The 26711-nt window shown below is 32.9% G+C and overlaps 2 protein-coding genes across 2 annotated transcripts in view; both read right to left on the bottom strand.

Annotated features, from left to right (window-relative positions):
* The window catches only part of LOC126883809 (uncharacterized), a 579873-nt gene that overhangs the window by 527411 nt on the left and 25751 nt on the right, over positions 1–26711 (bottom strand). The gene's annotated exons all lie outside the window — the stretch shown is intronic.
* On the bottom strand, positions 19977–21539 carry LOC114326407 (UNC93-like protein MFSD11). Its single transcript, XM_050649873.1, has one exon. The coding sequence runs from the start codon at positions 21371–21373 to the stop codon at positions 20102–20104; it is 1272 nt and encodes a 423-aa protein (XP_050505830.1). The 5' UTR covers positions 21374–21539; the 3' UTR covers positions 19977–20101.

Raw genomic sequence — 26711 nt, 5'->3', positions numbered from 1 at the left:
AGTGCCCCTTCATTAGGAAAATTTTGTAAAATTTAGATTTTTTTATTTTTGATATTCAATTACGCCCTCTAGCGGTGGACCCACAATTACGAAAATAATTTCCAGGCTTTTCCTGAGGCAACTTTTGTCATAAAATTTTTTATTGCAAAGCTCTACTATAAACGGTTTTTGAGATATGGCCGAGAGCCATTCTTATTGGGACACCCGGTACATCCTATTCGAATTAATTAGCTAAAGTCAAGGTTGGTTTCAAAACCAGGTAAATCTTAAAGTTTGCAACAAAACCAGGTAGATCCGCTTAGGGGAGGGCATTCTGCGCCAGCCGCAGCGCAGAGATCGTGCGCGAACGTCGTCACGTAGCTTTGTGTGGCATGTGTGGTTATTGTTGCCATATTGTTGCTTTGTTGCTGTTATTGAGACAACACGTGTTTTCGTATTATTTTGGTTTCAAATCCATATAAATCAGCTACAGTTTGTTTCAAAACCAGATACATTACTAAAGTTTGTTTCAAAACCAGCTAGATCTAAAATTTAATATTTTTTTTCAAAAACTAATTATTGGTCAAAAGTGAAAACACAGTCAAAGATGTATTCATCTATGAACAATTTATATAAAATATTTAAAAAATAAATAAATAGAAAACAAGCTAGTTATAAGTTTTTCCTTCTTCCTGAACAATTTGTAAAAAGTGACTTACCTGGTTTTGAAACTAGACGGCTCATGGGAATTCTTTAAGCAGGGTATACATTGCTTAGTAAAACAGTGGCGTATGTGCCTTCATTTAAGTGGTAATTATTTGTAGAAGTCTTTACCAATAAATTGTTTTCTGGACCAAAGGTGTGTTTAAATTGAATAAGCTTCGTTACTTTTGTAACATGTTACTTTATTTTTACTACGCCACTGCAAATACTCGCTCTTTGTGTACATGTTTTCTGGTTGAGGCTCAATCGTGACGAGATACCTACTCCGTGTATGATATGCGGCAAATTGCTTCACATAAATTTCTATTATTATTTCATACTCCCGATTTGCCAGTAAAAAATCTGAAATTAACAGGGTTCTTTGTCTACGTTAAGGATTTTGTCACTGCCGGTGCGTACCGGAGGTAATTTAGAGCCGAAGCGGAGGTGGAAATAGAGTTTGCTCTAACGTAATTAACTTTTGGCTAAATCAGTTTAAAAGCGGTTTTATAAAAATAAATGAACAACAGGGGGTTTCACCAGCGAAACAGTCTTGAATGTAAAAGGTGTACACAACTGTTTGGTATTTGCCATTTTACTAAAACTTGCTCTGGTGATAGTGTTAAATTTGATTTAAATGTTTTTTAAATAAATTTAAATGAATAGGGTGGTCGAATTCACAAGGGCTGAAAAATAAAGTCAACACTCTGGACAAGTTGGCCAACAGACTCGAACTTAACGTCATACCTTTAGAAGAAATGAAGATAACGAAAAACAAAAACAAACTTTCCGGGCTACCGTGATATCTACTGAAATGAATACAGGGACACATCAGGAGGGAAGGTCATTTTGAAAAAAGGAATTGAACATCACCAAGAATTTCTAACACCAGAGATGGCCTGGTCAATATCAAAGTCATCATAGTAAGGATCAAAATGGGAAATGATAATATGCTGAAAATCATATCTGCAAATGTTAGAGCGCATAATAAAATATTCAATGAAGGCCTAAAGGTCATTTCAGACACAGAGGAGTTCACCATTATTACAGAAGACCGAAACGCAAGATCGATTAACTGGTTCGAGAGAACTACCAACCGTAATGGGAGACTATTATGTCGCTATCTCGAAGAAAGACAAAACACCGTAATGGTAGGGCCTACAGAACCTTATATATACCGGGCGGTGAATCGTAAAACGGGCCATAGGAAACTCAATGTAAAATTCTAAACTGTTGAATTCCTGCTTCCTTAATTATTTTACATCAAAAGTCATGAGAGAATATTTGTAGAGGATTGAAATCTGTATTAAAATCAAAAGTTAAAATTGTTCTACGATTTAAACGTATTCCAAAATTTTGAAAAATATAATACATTTGCCACAGTAGGTATGTGTGTGTAAATGTTGGGCCACACGTTACTGTTTAACTGACAGTGCTCACACCATTGACTGAATAAAAAATCTTTACTTAGTATCTTATATAGTATTATATAGTATCTATTGAGAGTATCTTATCAACTGAATTATTTTTAACCCTTAAACACTAACACACCGTCTCTCAGACGGCATCGCTTGTTGAAAGTGGATTTCCCTTCCTAGAAAATTTTGAAGGTAACCCGTTTATGATTTTTCAAGTTAGGTTGTTATTTAGTAGTATTGAATTCGGCAATTTGAGGCAGGTTATTATTCGAAAGATATTTAGATTCAAAGTGTGATTTCCGTATAATTGTTACTGTATGTGCCCAGTTCGCCATTAAACATAATTTTCCCCAGTTCGTCAAAAAGTTCAAATAGGGGGACAAAGACTATGAGGAAACTCTTTTGAAATGACTTGATGAGGTAGAAGACGACATAAGCGAAGTGGGATCAATTTGTGATGAAAATATTGCCACTGACTACCATTGCTATACTGTACAAATTTTAGTGCCTATCAGTTTTTTCTTGTTTTACCCTTTGCTAAACTCAATTATAAATTTTTATCAAGATTCTTTAATTTGTTTCATTTTTATCACACTTTCTTTCACGAATAAAAAGTCACACAAACAATCCTTCCATTCTTGTTATAATGTTTTTTATCGCCAACCGCCACTAAAGTCATTCATTATTGTACTCAGATGCCCTCATTTGCGGTAGTAAAGTAACACTTTATTCTACTAAAAGAAGAATTTACTTTACCTGTCGCGATTAATCAAATTAACCGAGATTAAATGTAAGTGGTCGATGGCAGTAATCGAATGGCGAGATTTGAGTGAACTTAAAATTTATTGTCTTTATTAAAAATATTGTACACAATTTGCGACCTTACCAATGAAATCTATGTCAAACACTAAGATCCTGTAGTAATTTTTAATTATGTTCATATAAAATAAATTAAAGCTTTACCGATTTAATAATTATTCAATATTGATAACTATCGTTTAAAAATCGAAAGCGGCCATCTTGCAAACGTTATCTGTCATCACTGTCATGAAATTATTGTGACGTCTAAAATTTTAAAAGTTTTTAAATTGTAAATTGTAAGTAAGTGTTAAAACCGATGTCAAACTGTTCGCGGTAAAATTTTGTATACACCACGTCAGCAAAGACTCTTTATCGAACTCGTCTGTTACTCGCCTCGCTCGCTATGCCCGCTCTGCTCATAATATCAGATTCGTTCCATAAAGAGTAACTTTACTGACTTGGTACATAAATAGCTATTATTTTAATAAATATAGAAAAACTAGATCAGTAACTGTGTTTTTTAGAAAAGTAGTACTTTCAGTAAGTCATCGAAATATGTTTTTTGCATTAAAATAATTTAACAAAAAACATAACCAGTAAAATGTTAAACCCGTCTGTCATCATCATCCAGCCTCAAAAGTCCACTGCTGAACATAGGCCTCCTCCCCTCGTTTCCAACCCCATCTATCCTGCGCCGCCCTCATCCAGTTTTTATTTACCTTTCTTAAGTCGTCAGTCCATCTTGTAGGCGGTCGACCGACGCTTCTCTTGTCTTCTCTTGGCCTCCATTCCAATAACCTCTTCGTCCATCGCCCATCTGTCATTCTGGCTACGTGTCCTGCCCATCTCCACTTCAACCTGGCTATCCTCTCGATGACGTCAGTCACCTTTGTTCTTCTCCTGATTTCTTCGTTTCTGATTTTGTCTCGCAGAGTTATTCCTAACATTGACCGCTCCATTCTTCTCTGCGTGACTCTTAGTTTGGTAGCCGAGGCTTTAGTTAAGGTAAGTGTTTCTGATCCGTACGTCAAGACTGGGAGGACACACTGATCGAATACCTTTCTCTTTAGACATGTGGGTAACTCACTTTTAAAAGTTTCTCTCAGTTTTCCAAATGCTGCCCACCCAAGACCGATTCTTCTCTTCAGCTCATGAGTCTGGTTATCCCTGCCAATCGTAATTTCATGTCCCAGGTATTTATATCTATCTACGAGTTCTATTTCCTTCCCACCAATACTGATGTTCTGGTTGGGTACCAAATTTGTCATTATTTTTGTTTTTGAGATGTTTATATTTAAACCAACATTTTCTGTAGCTACAACTATTTCTTGTACCATCTCTCTTGCCATACCTAGATCCTCAGCTACTATGACTATATCATCGGCGAAACGTAAGTTGTTTAGGTATTCTCCATCTATTTTTATTCCCTTTGTCATCCAATCCAAACTCTTGAAAGCATGTTCTAAGACCGTATTAAAAAGTTTAGGTGACATTGGGTCTCCTTGTCTAACCCCCCGTTCTATTTTTATGCGATTACTGTTAGTATGTAATTTGACAGTGGTTGTTGCCTGTAAGTATATTTTGTGTAATAATTTTGTATACCTATAATCTAGCCTGCATTCTTTAAGCGCCTGTAATATTTTGCTAAGTTCAACTGTATCAAAGGCTTTATGAAAATCGATAAAAACTAGAACTAGGGGTTTATTGTATTCCACTACTTTCTCTATCAGGGTTTTTATACTTTGTAGATGGTCATTTGTTCCGTAATTTTTTCGGAATCCTGCCTGTTCTCTTGGTTGATAAGTCTCTAACTTTCTTTCCATTCTCTTAACTATTATTCGCGTAAATAACTTATATAAATGGCTGAGGAGGCTAATCGGTCTGTAATTCTCTAAATTGGCTTTGTCTCCTGCTTTGTGTAATAGAATCATAGTAGCGTTGTTCCAGTCTGTTGGAATATTAGCGTTGTGAAGGCAGATATTGAAAAGTTGTTTAATTTTTTCAAGTAGTATGTTTCCTCCAATTTTTAGTGCTTCTGATACTATTCCATCTTCACCTGGGGTTCGATTATTTTTCATTTTCTTCAGAGCCTCTTTGATTTCTGATTTTGTTATATCGGGCATTAAATCCGATCCTTGATTTAATACTCCAGTTTTTACTGTAATTGGAGGTTGCGCATTGTCATCTTTTTTTCTTGATTTGTATAACTCTGTGTAGAACTCTTCGACTATTGTTAATATTTCATCTCTGTTTGTAGTTTCTTTTCCAGTTCTGTTTCTTAGTTTGTTGATTTCTATTTTTCCTTTTTGTACGCTTACGTTCTTCAAATACTTTCATGTTCTTATTTTGCTCTATTGCTTGTTTTGTTTTTTCTACATTGTAGTTTCTTATGTCTTTTCTTATTGACTTTGTGATAGTCTTATTTATTTGATGTAGCGCTTCTTTGCTGGAACTTGTATCTCCTGTCATCTGTCGTCTTAGTTCTATAAGGGTTTTAGTAGGTTGACTTAGTTTTTCATCTTTTTGGTTTGTTGGACAGTATTTAGTTTGAGCCTGTTGTATTGTGGTGATTATTTGCTTGTTCAGTATATTAATGTCTGTTGTTGTATCTTTCAATGTATCATTAATATATTTTTCGAACTCCTGAATATTAGTTGGTTTTACCCATTTCTTTGGGTGTTTCTTATTTATCATTTTGAGTCTTTCCTTTTCGATCGATATCGTTATTTTAGCTCTTACTAACCTGTGATCACTGCTTGTGTTGAACTGGTTTAACACATTTACGTCTTTAAATAATTCTTTTTTATTTGTTAAGAAATAGTCGATTTCGTTTCTTGTTTTTCCATCTGGACTTTCCCAGGTCCATCTTCTGTGTTTTTTCTTTTTAAAGAAGCTGTTCATTTGATAGAGATTGTTTTCCAAAAGAAAAGTTAACAGTTGTTTGCCTCTATCATTTCTGCCTTCGCTTCCAAAATTTCCCAATATTATTTCAGAGGGGTCTTCCTTGGTACCTATTTTGGCGTTGAAATCACCGCCTATTATTAAGAAGTGGCCAGGATTTTCCTTGATTGCACAGGATATTTGGTCGTAGAATATTTGGACTTCTTCATCTGAATGGCCTGTAGTAGGTGCGTATACTTGAACGAACTTTAGGATATATCTGGTGCTCATTTTGATGTTTAAGTAGACCACCCTTGTTGATATTTGGTTTATTGACACAATTCTGTTCGCAATTCTTTTGTGAACAAAGAAGCCGACTCCTCCGACTGTCGATTCCTCTTCTCCTTTGTAGTACCACAGATGGCCTGATGGGAGTGAGATAAGATTCTCTCCTTTTTTCTAACTTCGCTGATACCCACAATATCCCAATTCACTTTTGAAAGTTCTTCCTCCATTTCTTCGAACCTTTCTTCGGTAGAGAGCGACCGAGCATTATAGATGGCGATGTTGAGGTTTATATTTTTGACGCACTTTGAATAGGGTTGGTTTACACTGGTTGGGTTTGTGGCATTTAAACACCGCGCTTGCCTTGCATGTTGGTGAGTATTCATATTTATTCCCACGAGTAGCTGGGGATCGTTGTCGATTCCTGTAGAGCCCCGCGTACAGGAACAAGGCTAATTTTCAATGGGATTTCGCCCGGTGTCCCAAGAGCATCGTTAGCGGCCGCGTGACGTGCGACCATTCAGTTTTTAGCACGATAGCTTCCACCTTAACTTACGGATTTTTTGCATCTGGTTTTCTCCATATTTTGTTGGGTAAGATGGGGAGGGAAAAAGGTGTATATGGGAAGAATCTGTAGTAGAAAGAAATATAGTGACCCGTCTGCCTTCGGAAACCTAATCGCCATTCGGGGTCGGAAAAAAACAAGAGTTAGCCAAGAGAGGCTGATAGAAAAGATTAAAGACATTTCACTCAAGACAAGTTGAAGAAGAGTAAAATGTGAAGGCCCTTATGATCCGCCAGGTGCGTTTCATAAGCGTATGAGTATTGAGTATTGGTACGCTTTGTGTTCCCGCTCATACTTCGGGGTGTTGACTACAGACTGTATGGCTCGTCCAGCATGCCATAGCATGGAGGATAAGGTTCACGTAATTTTTACAATGTAGACACCCTAAACTCCATGGTCTGACATATATCCCATAACCCGTCTGTCAGGGGGTTAGTTATTGTTTACGTCATTGAGTTAAGATGTTAGTACTTAAGGGTTAAACAATATATGATAAAATAAAAATATTGACAGTTCACCAATGTAAAAATAATAACTTCATTGTGGCACATTATGTCACTGTGTGTGGCCTAACTTTGGGCTGAAAAACTGAAAAATGTGTTATATTTTTACACAATTTTGGAATATGTTTAATTCGTAGAACAATTTTAACAGTAGTTTTCAATACAGATTTCCATCCTCTACAAATAGTTTCTAATGCCGTTTGATGTAAAATAATTAGGGAAGCAGGAATTCAATAGTTTAAAATTTTACATTGAGTTTCCTATGGCCCGTTTTCCAATTTACCACCCGGTATGCTTTTACGATGGAGACAGACTTCCTACAAACTTCTTCTTCTTCTTGTAATGCCTATCCATTTCAGACGTTGGCGACCATCATGGCAATCTGTACTTTGCACACTGCTGCTCTGAAAAGATGTGTGGTTGTTGTGTTGAAGTACGTACGTAGATTTTTCAGCCTGGAAGTTTTTCGCCTTCCTGGTCCTCGCTTTTCTTCTACTTTTCCCTGCAAGATTAGTTGCAGAGTCAATATCTATCGCTGTTTCTACATACTTAGATATAGCAATTCTACAAAACAGATATCAATAACACAAAGTGTATTCAGTAAACGGCCAATTTTATTGACCCTGCGCGTAGTAGAAACAAAACACGTGCTACCAACAAGTTAAAACAGACAAGCTGGACAAACTACAAAATAAATGTGAGTGAAACCATCGGAGCAATACCAACGATAGACCTAAAACAAGATCAGGAACAACGTATTTCAAAACTAGGAAAAACGATACTAAATACTGCCAGACAGACGAAGAAAAACCAATAATAAAAGGAAGATTCAGTGAAATCAGCAATGAGCTAGGAAAAATGATAAAATAAAAACATAAGAAAATAATAAGAACCAATCGAACAAGAGGTCAACAAGACAAAAGATTGCTAATGAGCTAAACAGAAAAGTCAAAAACTATTAGAAGAATATAGAAACGAAAACTGGGACAATAACAGGCTTCTTTATCAACGTTAAGGATTTTGTCACTGAAGAAGAAAAGATTTAGAGCCGAAGCGGAGGTGGAAACAGAGTTTGCTCTAACGTAATTAACTTTTGGCTTAATCAGTTTAAAAGCGGTTTTATAAAAATAAGTGAATCACGGGGGGTTTCGCTAGCGAAGCAGTCTTGAATGTAGAATGATACACAACTGTTTGGCGTTACGTAATTTGAGACTAAAAAGGAATTGTTACCAAACAAACAATCCCAAGCCTCGGAGCCGGACTGAAAATATGAAGACGACTACCTCAAGAACTAAGGATAAGAGAAAATTACCACATGGAACATTAGATCGCTCATCACAAGAGCAGGGCCGCGTTTAGGTCAATTGACGCCCTAGGCAATTCTCTATTAGCCGCCCTTCAAACATGTACCATTTTTGCCAAAAAAAATTCAGAAATTTTTATTTAAATAAGAATACACTAAAAATGGATTTAAACTACGATGTCTGTATACCTATAACAGAAAAAATTGTCATTCCAGTTCGATCACATCAGAGACTTCTTTTCAAAAAAAGACTTAAAAAAAATTTCTTGACAATATCGACAAATTGTTAACACGTTCTTGCGTCATATTTGATGGGAAATTATTTTTAATTCTTCACATTTTCGAAAATGACCTTTCAGCGGACATGTTGGCAACTGGGATGCACAAATAAATGTCCAAAACACTAGCAAAATTAGGGAAAATATCTTTCAGTCCACTTAGTGCAGTCACTGAAGGTTTTCACCTCCGATTTCGTTGAACCTCCATCGATTTTCATAAAAATTGGTGAGTAGTTATAGGATACCTCAAGGAACAAAGGTGGCATGATGCCAACATGCGCTTTTACCGAGGTGATGGATGGCCACCCCTTCTCGGGAGTCAAAAATTATTTTTTCATAATACCATAAATCGATAGAGAGGCAAATTCTAAGCAAAACTTGTTATATAAAGTTATTAATATAAATCAATACTTTTTGAGTTATTAAAGATCCAAGATTTGATTTTTTTCGTAAAAAAAGCATGTTTTAAAGCTGTTTTTCACATATAACTCAAATACTATAAGCTTTCACAAAAAAGTTATTATTACCGAAATTGAAGATAATAAAAAGCTGAATCCACTTCTTACTTAAACAACTAAACTAATGGTAATTCAAAGTGAGTTATGGGTAATTGAATGTATATTTTTTCCAACGAGTACTCAAATATAAGTATTAAAACTTAAATAACGGGAAAACGATGCATTTTATAAAATATACCTGTTAAGCACTTGTCAACGTACTTCGGAGTACCTATCAAATAAGCTCCAGTAGAAGTTAATAGCATCACAATGAAGCAAGTTATGATGAAAATAAGAGAGCCCTTTTTAGGAAAAAGTGAAAAATAAAACATACGCCGTTTCCACAAAAATTAAAACTTATAGTAATCCTTATAAGAATTTCTTTATATTAGAATAAGTAATGATTTCAACAATTTGACCAGTTTATAATGCATATTTTTGAAAAAAGGTAAAATTTTAAAAAATTAGAATTTCTAAAATTATCATAATTTTCATTTTCTTTTGATAATAACTCCAAAAATACTCAATATACGTAAAAAGTTATATATGTATAACGAAATTTTAGTTTTTCTGTATAAAATATTTTACCTTTTTACTGTTTCTGTAGGGTAAAAAATAAACAAAATAGAAATTTTAAAGCTTAAATTTTACTGCGAGAATCATGTGACCGGGGCCATTTAACCTTTTATTATAAAATATATATGTAATAACCATTAAAATTATTTTTCAAATGGTTTTCAGGCAAACCTGATATCGTAAAAATTAACGGAGTTATTAAAAAAAAAACAATAACTTCTTTGGAAAAATTTTTAAAAGATAAATTTTGAAAAATATTTGGTGCATAAATTTTAATGCTATCAACTTGTTCGGGGGCTCATTTGATACACATTTCTAAGTACTTTGACAAATGTTTAATAAGTTTATGTTACAAAATGCATCATTTTCCCGTTATTCAAGCTTGAATACTTAGATTTGGGTACTCACCGAAAAAAATATACAGCCAATTACCTATAGCTCACTTTTAGTTAACATTAAAAGGTTTTTCCAGTAAGGAATTTACTTCATTTTTTATTAGCTTCAATTTTGATAATAATAATTTTTTGAAAAGTATTATAATTTTTGAGTTATTTATAAAAAATCGGTTAAACACATGCATTTTTCTCACGAAAAATTAAAATATTTGATCTTTAATAACTCAAAAAGTTTTGATTTATTTTCAAACTTTATGTAACAAATATTGCTTATAATTGGTCCCTCTGTCGAATTATGAGAATATTTTTAATAAAATAATTTTCACCCCCGATATGGTGTGGCATCCACCCCCAGGGTAAAAGATCAAGTTGACACCATGTCACCTTTGTTTCTTGAGATATCCTCTAACCATTCATCAATTTTCATGCAAATCGATAAAGGTTCAACGAAATCGGAGGTAATAGGTAATCCACCTTCAGTGACTGCACTAACTCTTCTTTAAATATTAAGATAAGTATGTCAATTGGTGATTTTATTGTGATATCCAAATGACCCTTTAAGTGAATGCATTCATGTATGAATGATGTATCTTGGTCGTCTTTATTTTGTATCAGATTTTCAGTTTCTTTCATAATTTCTTCATTGCTTAATTTTGGCAAATCTGATAATAACACGAAAACGTTGATAAATAAGTCGATAAGATTCCAGACGTCTATATTCAGGTCTCTTATCAGAGTGTCGGTTATCACACAGGATGTGTGGATTTTCATCTCATCGCTAGCCAAGAAGTGTAGTTCATCATCGGCCCCTCCTCAATTTGAATTTTTCTTTTTATCTTTCTTATTTCTTTATATGTTTTATTTGGGCACAATTTTTTGGCTTTCTTGCGGTAAAGTAATTTGAAAGAGCTACATACTCTTTAATGACAGAACCCAGATCCATAATTTTTATATACAAATATTTTTGTACAGTATTTTTGCCGCCATCTCATAATGTGCCGCCCTAGGCAATTGCCTATATTGCCCAATGGATAAACCGACCCTGCACAAGAGCCCAAGAAATAATTCAAGTACTGAAAAAATATTGAAAAAACTAAGGGGAGACCGGTATAATATTCTTCAACTTATTATTAAGCAGGCCTCTTGGTTGAAGAATATCCCGGAGTGGACAGGAATAAAGAAAGCAGAACACCTATTTAGAATAGCTCGAGACAGAGACAGTTTCGCCTTGTTAATCTCCAACGTCAAGGGGACTTGATAGGGCACGTTAAGAAGACGAAGACTGAAAAATAAACAATAGATATTTATATGCGCTCTACATCGAACACAAAAAGAAAAAGCACAATAAAAGTTCGATGTAACCTTACTAATCCACAAAAGATACCAAAATGAGATCAAAAGTGACAATATCTGAAAGCATTATAACAACATAGATATAAATGAAGAAGGAAAACCTGAATAATATCATCGGAGTATACGGAAGCATTTTATGAAGACAAACTAAATTCTCAATCGAGTAGTACATAAACCGACAATAAATATCGTTCTACATACCACCAGACTAACAACAGATGGAGACGTCTTTGCTTACAACCTCCAAGGCTTAAAAAAATCCCCTTGTCTTCTAATCATCTTAGCGCCCGCATGGCTTATAATTTTTAAAAGCCTCGGAGGTTGTAACCAGAGAGGTCTCCATCTATTGTCAGTCTAATGGTATGTAGAACGGTACTTATTTTCGGTTTATGTACTACTAGAGAACTTAGTTTCTTTCTTAGCAGATGTCACTACGATATCCGAGACATTTCGTTCGTTGCAATCCGGGACGGCATGCGTCGAGGTATCTGGTTCAATCGGAGAGAAGAGGATATGGGTCTACTGATGATGGGACAAGAAAGTCACAAAACTGGTATAGATTCTTCCTTCACTCCCTGATTGAACTAGAATATATAGGGGAGTGCAATTAGAACGAAAGCATGCATTGTTTCGGAAAAATTCAAACAAGCCTATATTTTTCTAAAACTTTTTTTGTTAGTTTATATACATGTTAAAGTAAAAAGTTCTACTCGCGGATTTGGCCGCTAACTGTTTATTAATTGTTTAAACAATAACAATTTTTGTATTAATAATTTTAAAAATATCTTTAAATTTATCATTTTAGTTTGATCATATATATTTTGTTTTTGATTATACTGAATCCGAATATGGCATTGCAATTTGAAAATTCTTATACAGAAGCTCTTATAGAGTATATCTGCGTAGCTAGGAACCACATTGGAAAACTTTTTTATTATCAATTTTACGAAAAAAAGTTATTCTTTATAAAATGCTCTGGATAGTCAAAAATCTAAAACTCAACCATCAGATATCAAATTTTATCAACCTTATACGAGTTATGTCAAAAATATGAATTTCGTTAAAGAGTAAAGTACCTTTATATTTCAGAATATCAAAAAATGCTATTATGAAAAGTTGTTTGAAATTAAAAACTATGTTTAAATATACAATTACATTATTCTAATCAAAAAAATTTTTCAATTTTTTCTCAAATTACGGATACTCATCATCATTTTATTACAATTATGATAACTATTTTATTATCACTTTTACGAAAAAAAAAGTTATTTATCATAAAATGCTCTCCCTGGTCTAAAATCTATGATACAACCATCAAATATTAAACTTTTTTAATTTTATACGAGGTGTATAAAAAATATTAATTTTTCTTAAGAGTTAAGTGCCTTTATTATTCACAATATTTTAATTAGAAGGATGTTATTGAACACTAAAACAATTTTTTTAATCAAAACAACTTTTTCAAACAACTTTTCTTAATAACAATTTTTGATATTGTGAAATTTAACGATACTTTTACTCTTGAGTGAAATTCATATTTTTCGACGTACCTCGTATAAAATTTATTAAATTTGATATTTGATGAATGCATGTTAGATTGTATACGATGCAGAGTATTTTATAAAGAATAACTTTTTTCGTAAAACTGATAATAAAAAAGTTATCAATAGGTTCCAAGTTATGCAGACACAATGTATAAGAGCTAAAAAATTTTTTGCTGAACATTTATTATTGTTGAAGATTATTATTAAATGTATTTTAGGTAAGTTTTACAGAAAAAAGTTTTGATCACTTGATATAAACATTTTTTTAGCTGGTAATTTTCGGTTTTTTATTACATTTTTTTAACTTTCTTAATTTTCTCAAAAAGAAATAGTCTATTTCATTTCTAAAGTAAAATAATTTAGTGCATTTTAAAGATTACATCCTAAGCTTTAAAAAGCACTTATAAAACTGTAATAAATCTGTTCAAACTTGAGTAATACCGTCTTAAAGTGGTGGTAATTCTATAAAACTACGAAGATTTCAAAAATTACATTTTTTAAGACGTCATATCATTTGAATTATATTTTTGAGTTTTTTTAATGAAACATCATTTAGTAAAATGTTTGAAAGTTGTGCAAAATTGAGGGTTATATACGAAAAATTTTATTAGTTACACATTTTTAAATCATTTTTAAACAAAATTCATGTAAGGCTCATTTTCCGCCCCCACCGTACTTATGCCCATACATTTTATTTCTTTTTATTATAACCATAAGATAGCTTAATTATTTTTCTTTTAGGTTCAATTTGTAAAATTTGATTTGACCTATCAGTTAAAGAATTACATTAAAATAGGGATGGGAAAAACCTACCGGTTTTAACTTAAAACAGGTTTTTTTACTTCGCAATAACCTGTTTTACCGGCTTTTTTTTGTCCCGGTTATAACCGGTTTTTTATTTTTAAAGTAAAAACCGGTTATTAGGTTTTTACGGTGATTAGGATTAGGTTAGGTATTATTTTGGTCCCAATTATAATTATTATTCTCAAGAAATTATTCCAAACAGAACCATAATTCAAATTTTATTTTATAAATACAGAAGCAATCTGAAATTGCAAACTTACAACAGCTAGAAACAATTAAGTTTTATTATAATATTTCGTTGAAAAGTTATTTGTAATCATAATATTTACATAAGAAGTCATCTGGTTGAAGTAGACGCAAACATCATCTATTTTTCAAACTTAACTCTTGACATTGAAAGTGGGTGAATGACTTTTTCTGATTACCAAAAATAATGTTCTGACTATGAATATCGAATTACCGATTACGAATATGAATCTCCAAGGATTTTCCTACGTTTTCAAAACGATAAACCCATACAGGAAATATTAAATGGGTTAAATGTACCTATTATACAAAAATATACAAACGTGTTAAAATAAATACATGATAATTTTTTTTGATCGTAGTAAAAATAAAAGATAAATTGCATTATTCAATTTATTTTTAAGTAAAATATTTATGTTGATGTTATTTTTTTTTAAATCCCATTTGAAAGAGTCTAAGAAATTTTTTATAAGTTGAAATAGTTGGGTTAAATTGTATATTACTGCAATATGTATATATTAATCTTACGCTATATTATATTTAATAATAATCAATAAATCTATAATAATAAAATAATAAATAAGTGTAATAATTAATAATAAAATGGTTTTATTAAAAATTGTGTTTTATTTATATTATTATTGATATTCTTTCGATAGTACTAATCTTAATCTTATTGATATCGAGTATCGAGTCGAGTGGAGTATCACAAACTAAAGCGCATTGTAAATGTAACATTGTAACCTATTGGATTAAAAAAACTGAAAACCGGTTTTTGGAAAAACCGGTTTTTTGGCCGATTATAACCACCAGATTAAACCGTAAGCAAAAGAAAACCGGTATAACCGAAAACTGGTGTTTTGTCAAAAACCGCCATCCCTACATTAAAATAACTCAACCATGCACTTCGCCGTACGCTAGTTTACAGTGCGCCAATTTTTTTGAGTAGGGTGACTTTAGCGTTAGAAATAAAAAATTATAGAAGATACAGATTTAATTTTAGAAAATTCTTTATAAAAATTTTTTTTGTAAAATTTTGTGAATTTTTCAATGGTCAAGTCAGTTTTGTTCTAAAATTTATATTTTCGGATTTATTTACAAAAACATCAAACTTTTGTTTAATAAAAAATGAAACACCCACTTCTTGAGTAAAACTTTTTGATATGTTGTTTATTAAACATTTCCTAATGAAATTACAAAAAGTTCTATCTTGCTTGATATTTTCCGAAGTGAAAATCTATACCCCTAATAATGCTTGTGCAGTATCGGGTTGCAACGAAATTGAAAATGTTTATACATTTTTAATATTTTATGAAGAATTACAACAAATAATAGACCAATGCAGAGTAAACATGACAATACTGGGAAAAAACGGATAATCAGCATGTTTAAAATGTGAGCTGACAATGAACGCTGCACGAATAACAAACTTAAAGAAACAACACATTTTTTAACACAAATACAAAAAAAAATATAAATTAAATACCATCCGTGGTCAAAGCTCCATGATATTTTATGTTATAACCAACAGCGATATTAATCCGTCAAAAATAATCGACGTGAGAGAGCTCAGCTCAGTAGATAGCAACCATAGTCTAGTAGTCTAGTATTATGTAAAATAAGAATCACTATGAAATAGAGTCCACCCAGTATAGCGGCACCAACACAAACAAAAATCAAAGTCGATGCCCTAATAACGTAATCCACTGAATCTTCTTCTTCTTTAAGTGCCATCTCTGCAGCGGAGGTCGGCAATCATCATAGCTATTCGTATTTTGGAGACATCTGTTCTGAAAAGTTCATTGATGTACACCCGTACCACTCTCTCAGGTTGCGCAGCCACGATATTTTGCGTCTCCCTATGCTTCCCTTTCTTTGAATCTTTCCCTGCATAATCAATTGGAGCAAGCTGTATCTCTTTCCACGTATAATATGTCCGATATATTCCAATTTTCTGGTTTTGATGGTATTTAGGATTTCCATTTCTTTATTCATCTTTCTCAGAACCTCTTTGTTTGTGACGTGTTCTGTCCATGATATTTTCAGAATTCTTCTGTACACCCACAGCTCGAATGATTCTAGTTTTTTCATCGATGCAGTATTCAAGGTTCAAGCTTCCATCCATAAAACAAAGTCGAGAAAACGTAGCACCTAGGCAACCTAACTCTTGGCCCCAACTTCAAATCTCTTGTGCAGAGCACTTTTCTCATTTTGTTAAAATTTGCTCTAGCCTTTTCTATTCTGATTTTGATTTCCTGTAAGTAATCTCCTATGGAGTTGATCATTGTTCCAAGGTATGCATATTGGTCGACTCGTTCGATATTGGATCCGTTTATGAAGAGATTTTCGTTTTTTCTTTGAGTTTTCGATATTCTCATAAACTTTGTCTTCTTGACATTCATTGTTAGCCCGTATTCTTGTCCAAATTCTGCTATTCTGGTCACCAGCCTCTAAATATCCCAATATGTTCAGCTAGGATGACAGTGTCATCCGCATATCTAATGTTGTTAATGGGAACTCCATTTACCTTTATTCCAGCTGTTTCAACCTAAAGAGCTTTTTTAAAGATCTCTTCCGAGTAGGCATTAAAAAGAATTGGGGACAACACGCATCTTTGTCTCACTCAACGTCTGATTTCAATTTCCTCTGACAGCTGGTTGTTAACACATACTTTGGCTAGTTGTTTATAGTATAAATTCGATATAGTCCTGAGGTCAATGTACTCCAGCTTCTTTGATTCCAGGACATGCATTAATTGTTCATGTCGTACTTTGTCAAATGCTTTCTTATAGTCAATAAAACACGCATATATATCTTGATTGGCATCCAGGCCCTTTGTATAAGTATGTTAAGTGAAAAAAGAGCTTCAAGAGTTCCCAGGCCTTTGCGAAACCTAAATTGCGTATCATTAATATCTATGTCCAGTTTATGATATATTCACTTATGGATGACTTTCAGTAGAAACTTTAGCACCTGGGAGCCTGGGACATCAAACTACTGATGCGGTAGTTGCCGCATTCTATTACGTTTTTCTTTTTAGGGAGGCAATAAAGATCGACGTCAACCATTCTTTGGGTAATGTGCCTGAGCTATAAATTTTGTTAGAAAGTACCACTAAAACATCAATATGCTGCTCATCTATAATTTTTAAAAGGTCGATAGGAAGCATGTCAGGTCCTGAGCTTTTCCTGTTTTTCATTGTTTTAATGCATGTATTATTTCTTCCTTTATAATATTTGGACCTATTTCTTCTGAAGTAAGTTCTATGTGTTCCAGGTACCCTCTTTCATCATCGAACAATTCATCGATGTATTCTGCCCAACGTTGTAATTTCTCATCGGTCTCTGTTATAGCAACCCCGTGTCTATCCAGAAGTGCACCAGTGAGATTTTGTTTTCTTAGTCCAATCATTTTTTTGACTTTCTTATGTAGGTTAAATAGTTCCAAAATGGATAAAATAATTCCAAAAATTATAAATAGTAGTTAATAGTTACGTCATTGTTTATAAGCAGTTGCTTTCTCTTGATGAATCGTGGAAAATATAATTAAATAAATATATAACAAATTATCAGTAAATATCTATCACTAGTCCAAGTAATGAAGCTTAAAATAGGACAAAACCACGCAATTTTTACAGAATAGATCAATTTGCTTAAAAATTTGAGAATAAGTATTGGATAGTCAAAGGATCAAAATCTATATCATGCCGAAAGGCGCTTTTAGCATGGGGGTGGTTGCCACCTAATCTCGGGGTGGAAATTTTTGATTATATTTTAATCGAAAAAGTTGGTAAAAATGTTCATTCCAAGTAAAAAAACGTTCTATATATTTTTTTTGATAAAATTGATAGTTTTCGATTTATTCGCTATCGAAAGTGTTAGTTTTATATCCAAAAAATCAATGTTTTAATAAGTTTTCTGCTAATAACTCCAAAAGTTTTCGTTTTATCAAAACAACTTTACCAAACAAAAATGTACCTTTTGAAAAAATAAACAAAACCGTTTTTTTTTAAGTTTCTTTTAGATTAACATTAATCGAGCTATACTTTATTATATGTTGGCTCTTCTTCGTCAAATGCTAAATATTGTAGTTTCAAAGTCAAAAGACAGGAAAACTATGCATTTTTCGCTTAAAACCTGTTAAGAGTAATGTCTTTAATGACATTATAATGTTATAATGACTTATAATGAAAAGAATGTCAGTCCCTATTTTTTCAGCGAAATAGTGATCGCAAGAAACCCCTCAATCACCAGTCCATTTAAAATTAGTCATTGATCTTATTTGTTCCTTTTTATTTAATAGGTTCTAGAAGTTTGACTGGCTTAGAATGATTAGTTTTTAAAAAAGAATGTGTGTGTACTTTGTACGCACGTAAGAAGTTATACTTCTATTATAATATAATTTCAACGAAATAAATATACCTACTTAACAGTTACAATACAAAAAATTAACAATAATTACCAAAAATGAACCAAAACTTAACAATGCCAAATATTAAAAAAAAGGAAAAAATATGAATCTTCCGGGATTTGAACCCGCAATCTCGCGATTTTTTTATCTCTGGTCCAATGCTCTACCAACAAGGCCATCAAGCCGCATGCTACTTACCTTTCAGATATACATAATTATACATCACGGTGACAAGTGAAATATAAAAATAGATGTTTTATTATTTTACGCCCAAGGAAGACAAATCCAAAGAGACAAAATTATAACAAAAAACCTTTTAAACCACCTTTTTCAAAATGCACAAGTTGTATTATTAATATTAATATTAATAAATGAAGTATAAATATTTTGACGTTTCACAATTTGACAATTCACTTTTAACTGCAGTGCCTTAAAAATTTTAAAGCACTAGTGCCTTAAAGTAGCATTTTTAAGGCTCCTATGGAGTTCTAAAAATTGCATTTTTAACACGTTTGTAGAAAAATATATTTAAAAACACTAATATATTCTTTCCACACCTTTTCTGGACTGATACATACATAAATTAAAACATTTTGAAGTATAACTTCAAAAATGTAATATGAAAACTATTTAAAAAGGCGGTATAACTATTAACTAACCTTTGTTGTTTCTCTTCCCACATATTTTAAAACGCAACAACCATACATAACCAAACCGTCAACCGTCCAAACCACAGCTGCGCTACAGTTGCCATATTGGATAATTTTTGACATGTCATTCGAACATCCAATCAGAACAAAGTTATAATGCGCATGCGCCGGAATCGTAGGTTTTAACATAAAAAAATTCACCCTCATATCGCGCGTAAAGCAGTATGACTTCAAAAACTGGAGTTAAAAGCGAATAACGAATTTTTGTAGTTTGGTAAAAAATGCCATTTTTTCAGAATAGAAAGATTAGAATTACAGATACGAAAAAATGTTTAAATATGAAATTGTAGCGTATTTGATTTCCAAGAATCCGGTTTGCAAAATTTTTTTACGGCAAAAAATTAGTGAGCTATTGACAATTAAAACTTGTAATAACATGTGTATGTTTTTCTTGTGGCACCTGGTAAGTATGTGCCTTAGGCGATGGCAAGAATTCTCTTTAGCTCTGATGTTAGAGTTCTCTATCGTGCGAAAAACGTATCTTTTGCTGAGAGAATGGATTCTGTCCTCTATAGTGGGGGATTAGCAAGAAAGTGGATTAATACTGACGGATAATATGTACATTTCCTCACAGATCTCGTCAGGATGTTTCTTTCGATGCCAAAATGGTGTTACTTTGACGACGTGTATTAAAAATGTCTACAAAAAATTGTTTAATATTTATGTTCTAACAGTTTTGATGCTATTTCTGCCTATTTCTGAAACTTTGACATAATAATATGAGTAATGAGTATATACTACTTTTATTTGGTAAATAAAAATACATTTCCAACAAATACATACAATGAATATAAAAAAAATTGTATTATATGAATATAAATCGCTGAACCAATGGTATGGGTTTTAGGATATTTAGGGTTCTTTGAAGGATGATGATCTATCCACTAAAATGAATAAAACTGTACCAGTAACCGCCATTATAAGAAGTATCAAGAGTTGGATATGTAGACCTAATAATTTGGCTGTCGCAAATGTAATAGCCGCTCCCACCGATTGGCTAAATTTAAAAATTGCAAAAGCAGGTGCACTATTATCGGCATACACTGACCCAAGGAGGGAAAATATTTGGGTATTAAAAATTGAATCACCGAGACCCAAAAGAAATGAGCAGAATATTGCCAAACCACTACTGCTTGTTATTATTCCATCTTTATAGGTATCCTCAAACGGAGAATCGTTAGGTAAATTCAGAAAAATCAAAATAAAAGCTAGTGCATGTAAAACTAAACCTGTTCCTACTACAGGTGCTCTGCCCCAAAAAATAGTTTTGTGTCCAAATATCCCAAATACTGCGCCTCCAATAACTTCTCCTACTCCCATTAAAATACCAGATATACCTACAAGCCCCTTTCTGTTGTCAAACCTTTTGGTAAATCCAATACAGGAACTATAAATACCACTAAAGAATCCCAGTTCCAGTCCAGTGTAGAAAAACGTAAAGTTTAGAAAGAACATCTTCAAGGTTATAAATAATTTTACGGCTCCAATAAATGCATCGATAGGTCCGTCATGCTGGATTTCTTCAACGAAATCCTCATCGTCTTTGTAAGCTTTGGGAAGTAAAAACAACACCACTAGTCCACCGACAGCAATAGCTGATAAGGTAATAATTACAAAGATCCGCGTGGTTTTATCTACTTGATCCTTGCCATGAAAGGCAATGAATACAAAAGTGTTACCTCCCAACATACTCAGTTGAAGTAATGCCCAGAATATTCCTGAGTTTCGAGTGATGAGTCGTCTTGTGGAATTTAAAGTTAGGTAATTTCCTTGTCCAGTCCATATCATTGCAGCACCAATTCCCAAGACAGCACTGCACAAATATAATCCCCAGTCCGTTGGAAGCAAAAACTGCAGCATGAAGAGGACGTATACCGTACCACCCAAAAACATGGAAAATTTGGGACCAATCAGGTTAATAACTGAGGGAGCTGACCAGTTAAACAAAGAGAAAAATACATAGATAATAGCTTGACTGTAGTAGGCATCGCCTTTGTAGGATGGTTGATCTCTAATTATGCTATCAGTTATTGTCTTCTGGATATTGGACATGGTCTGAAAGGCTGCGAACACAAGCATAAATGCTATTCCAAGTAACACAATATTTAATAAACTTTTATCCATTTTGTAGATCTGCGGTCCAATGACAATATCTCGTCTATTTCATATTAGGACTTCGTTATCTAATATTTTCTTTTAATTCACTACTTATAATTGATTTGCTAAGTTTATAAATCTTAAGTATTTGTATGGTTTTTAACAAAAACATATAAAAGTATAATTGAAAAAAGTCTTTATGTCAAAAATGTAAATAAAACAGGCAAACTCATTGTTATTCTTCCATTCGTTTGATTGGCCTTAACTACCATGGCTATCCGACCAGGACCTGTGTATTTAAACTTAGTTCAAGAGCCGTACGTAATAGACCGATCAAAGAACACAAAACTTTCCGAAAACCTCAAAAGAAATAAAGTAAGAATGAAAATTTGAGAAGAGGTAGTTGAAATTTTCTATTATTTTATAAGAAAAAGTTTACAAATCTACCCCTTCGTATGGGTGATACGTTGAAAATAAATCTAAAAATGGATAAACTGACTAATCTAAAGCAAATTTGCTGTGTGTTTAAAAAAAAATATTTTTGTTCTTTATAACAGTTTCTAGCATCAAAACTAAACAGGTTAAGCTCAAAATTAAGTTGGTACACATTTTGTAAAAAAAAATCGTGAAAATCCCAAATGAACTTAATAATTACCGCTTTACAATTTACTATACTTATCTGTTGTTTCTATGATTTGTAACATTCACTGGATCAAATTGTTTATTTTTGAAAAAAATTGGTTTCAAAATTAAAAAATATTACTTTAAATTTTTGAAATATTCCATTTTTTTCAAAATAATTTAAAAAGTACTAGCGATACGAAAAATCTTGTAGCGTAAAAAAACGATTTTCTGAATATTTTGGAATTTTTTTTCTGTGATAAGAATTGGTTAAATATAGATTTTCAAAATTTTCATATATTCGTGATTAGTGACTCGTTCAACATTTTAACTAAAACTCTTTTAAAAATAAACGCTTTGAACCGATTAAACTTATCATATAAACAATAAATAAGTTGTCAAGCGGTAATGAAAGTTCCTTTGCGATGCTAATAAGGGGTAATTTTCAGGATTATTATTTCATTCATAGGATATTTTGATCAATAGAAAGCTACAGAAATAAAAATTAAACTGATAATTTTTGATAATATCCGGTCGTCAAATATATTACCTCAGATGCCCTTCGTTGCTACGAAAAAATACATTCAGTGACATTAATGACAATTAATGTTTTAAAAATTATAAAGGTGATGGCTTTCAACCGTCAAATATTTATAACAACTTTGTGTTTAATTGTACTAATTTGTACTTACATAAATAAATTAAAATACACTTTCGTGACACTTTGACATAATTTCACTCCCCTTCGGGTCGTGAAATTAAAACTGTCAAAGTGTCACTCGGGAAAAATTCGATAATTTTATAGCTGTTGTGCAATTACTACTGATAATTTTTACTGAATAAATGGGAGCAACTTTATTTTGAGCGTAACTTGCTTAGTTTTGTTGCTGGAAACTTTTGGAAAAAACGAAATAAGCATTTTTAAACACTTTTTTGGTGATTTTTTCCCGAAAAGTACTTCAATTTTTGTTTATTTTACGCTGAAATATTCGATCTGTAATTTGACGAATAAGAATCTACTTTTCATAGGCTACAACTCTGCTTCTAGTGGGTTGACAGACTTTATACATACACCATTTTTGTCGATTTATATAAGCTACATTTTTCTTAACATTAGTTCTCTCCATCAAATACTACTTTCAAGTTATTTGCGAAAACTCGTCTAAAAACGTGTTTTTTTTTTTGTTGAAAAATGAATGTTTTTACTCGCAACTAACTTAAAAACTATTGACTTAGTGAAAGAACTCTTTAGAAAAAAAGTTGCTTATGGTAGGAGAGCCCAAGCGGGGATTTTTGCAGTTACTTGAGTGCGTCAGGTTATCATATGGGGAAAAACCTTTTGTACCCTGTAAATGTAACTCTACCATATGTTGGGTCTGAATACAGGGGAGTTCGTCAAAGGGGGTCCGAAAAAAAAATATATCTTTAGGAAAACTCGAAATCGTCAGATTAAGATAAGGTAAGTTAGGTACATGCAAAACAGTGTATATTTCAAAAATCTGACGATATGAGGCGTGAGTCACAAATTTTCACAAAAAAAAGCGAATATATCGTAAAATTAACGTCAGATCGAAAAACTAAAAAATACGTGTTCAATATTTTTTAATAATCTATCGAATCATACCAAACACGACCCCCACGGAGAGGGGTGGGGGGTTACTTTAAAATCCTATATAGAAGCCCTGATTTTTTATTGCAGATTCGGATTCCTCACCTAAAAATAAGGAGGTATTTTATTCGAGACATTTTCTTAAATTATGGGTAGATGGCGCTATAATCGGGAAAACGATTGTTGGAAATGAAAAATTAAATTAAAAAATGAAAAGTCTCCCACTTTATCAAAAACTTAACTTAACTTTGTTTGGTTTTAGGAACTACTCTTCACAACCCAATAACGGTCTCCATTACTCTTAAGTAACTGCAAAAGCATATTTTTTCCCCTACTATTAGAAGTAGTCAGTTTATCTATTTTCTGACTTATTTTGAATGTCTGTTTTCTCACAACTGGGATTGTATGGCTTTCACCTCGCCAGTAAAGTCCAAAAGTGAAGTAAAATCCAAATTTTTATGCAATTCGGTAGTGGCACGGAAAATTACGCGATATCACCGTATTTCACATTCATTTACTGACCTACTTTAAGGGTATAGGCGCAAAATGTCGCCTGTCAAAATGTTTAATGTGTTTTAAATTTATTCATTTTCTTCGAATCCTGAGAAAACTAATAAATATTTTTGAAAAATTTAAATGCAGAATGAAATATTTCGTTATTACCGAGGGCCGAAAGTCCCTGAAAACTTCTATAATGTCTATTTTAATAAATTACAGGCGTGAAAAAAAGAGAAAATGTAGTGTGACTTTTAATTTCAAATATCTCATTTAAAAAACTTTTTAGTTATTCTAAGGGACTTTCGGCCATCGGTAATAATGAAATCTTCTACGTTTAAATTTTGCAAAAATACTTATTAGTTTTCTCAGGATTCGAAAAAATGAATACATTTAAAACACATTGAACATTTTGACAGTCAACATTCTGCGCCCATGCCCTTAACGTTTTATGTTTTTAGACAAAATATGTTGGTGCGTATATGTGCGTCTGACGAACGTTTTCATTGCTTGTTTTTGTAAGCATTATGTAAGTAGTCTCACACTATATTGGCATTATTTGTTATTTCTGTTATGTTCTCTCGACTTTGTGTAAGTTAGATACGCTAATGCTACTTGTAAATTTAGTCTTCGTATATACTATTAATAAGAACAAATCTCGCAATATCTTTCAGTATTCTAAGAGCAATTAGATTTTACTATATAAACTAAGAAGCGCGTTTTAGGGTGAATGCTGTTTTACCTAATTGACTGCATAAATAGAGTCGGATAGGGTTGTTAAATGCCAACATGTTTGTTTAATTTGTACTTGAATGAATTGTAAGGTATTTGTTAGAACAAGCAAAACGTGTAATATGGGGAAGTTAATTTGGGAGTGTTGTTAAAAGCATTACGAGCAAATTGGAATAAACAAGCGTAATATTTTCTTATTATCAATATACTTATCAAATCTTATTATCAAATATACAGTTGAAATTTCACGCTCAATGCAGAATATTGGTCGTTCTCATCATCATCATCAATGTTGAGTCCTAGTTGAGCCTCAACCTTCCCTAGTATATTTAGTTGTTCATCGCCAACTGTTGCCAATTTTCAGCGCCGATCTTCCCCACGTCCTCGTCCAGTCAGTCTCTCCATTTCAGTCTAGGTCTACACTGCACCTATTTCTTAATAGTACTACTAATAGAAGATGTGGAATCGCTACAGCCCTGATTGCAGAGGATGAGGATGACCTACAAGGCAACTTTATCGATTCTACCAAGCATGTCGACGACTGAACATGAATATATCCATACAAAAAACAGAATGCATTACCATTGCTAAAGATCCAATTAGATGCAAGCTCGTGGTAGAGGAGAAACCCATAGAACAGCTGAACCAGTTCAATTATCGAAGTATAGATTTATCAAGTTATCATGACCCAGCCAGATACCTAAGAGGACAAATAAACAAGGCCGCAGTCATATCCGGATGTTTGAGAAATGTGGTCTGGAATAACCCATATATGAGAATAGACAGCAAAGTTAGAATTTATAAAACTTGCAGCAGACCTGTCATGACCTATAGTATTGAATCAAGAGAAGAGACCAATAAAACCAAAAGCATGCCACGAAAAGGCGAAATGAAGACACTAAGAGCAATTGCAGGGAAGACAATAAGGGATTGAATACGAAACAATATCATCAGGGAACAATGTGGCGTGCAAGTTTTAGTAAGATGAGGTAGGCAAAGACGAAGAAAATGGTTCAGTCATGCAAAAATAATGGGGGAGCATAGACTACCAAGAATTGCGCTAAAAGGAAAACCAGCTGGCAAGCGTCCACCGGGGAGATCACCAAAAAATGGAGAGATAGCTGGCAGTCTACCTCTCAAGAAATACTTTAACGTCGGAATTAACAGATCGGCAGATCTACAGATCTACAACAAGTATAAGAAGAAGAAGAAGAAGAAGAAAAAGAAGAAGAAGAAGAAGAAGAAGAAGAACAAGACCACTAATAGGGTTCGTCTGGGTGGGTAATTTTCATTTTCTCTTAAGACATGTCTAGCCCATTTCAGCATACCTACCTAATTTTATGATCAATATTACATTCTACCCTTCACTATTTCTTTATACTTCTTGTAAAATTCGAAATTATATCGGCTTCTCCAAAAATATCATACTCATAGACAGCGTCCACTATTCTTCTTAGTTTTCTTTCGAGGACGATCATAATACGATATGTGTCTATTTTGGAGATGGTCCATGATTCTGACCCATATATCTGCATTGGTAGGATGACTGTGCTATATAGTTAGTTTGGTTTTTTGGCTTAAATTTCTGCTTATATACTATTAATAAGATCAAATCTCACAATAGCATGCGACATTCTAAGAGGTTAATATCACAATGCAATAATATTCAGAAAGTGTAAAAGTGTAAAGCATATAGCCCAATAAATGACCATTTTGGAGTGTAATTTCCAGGGGCAACTCCGAATTGTATGAAAATTTGGATTTAGGTTCTAATTACCCTCCACTTCAAAGTTCAATTTGTGCCGCTGGTAGCTCTTACTTGGGGGGTGACATTTACCCCTTCTCGGGGGGTGAAAAACGCGTGTTTAAAATAAGGCCGGAAATGAATAAATTGACTTATTTTAAGCA

The sequence above is a fragment of the Diabrotica virgifera genome, chromosome 4, assembly GCF_917563875.1.
Source record: "Diabrotica virgifera virgifera chromosome 4, PGI_DIABVI_V3a".
In the NCBI taxonomy this organism is placed as follows: Eukaryota; Metazoa; Arthropoda; class Insecta; order Coleoptera; family Chrysomelidae; genus Diabrotica; species Diabrotica virgifera.
Note: the sequence above shows the minus strand (reverse complement) of the source record. Positions and strands in the feature narration are given on the sequence as shown.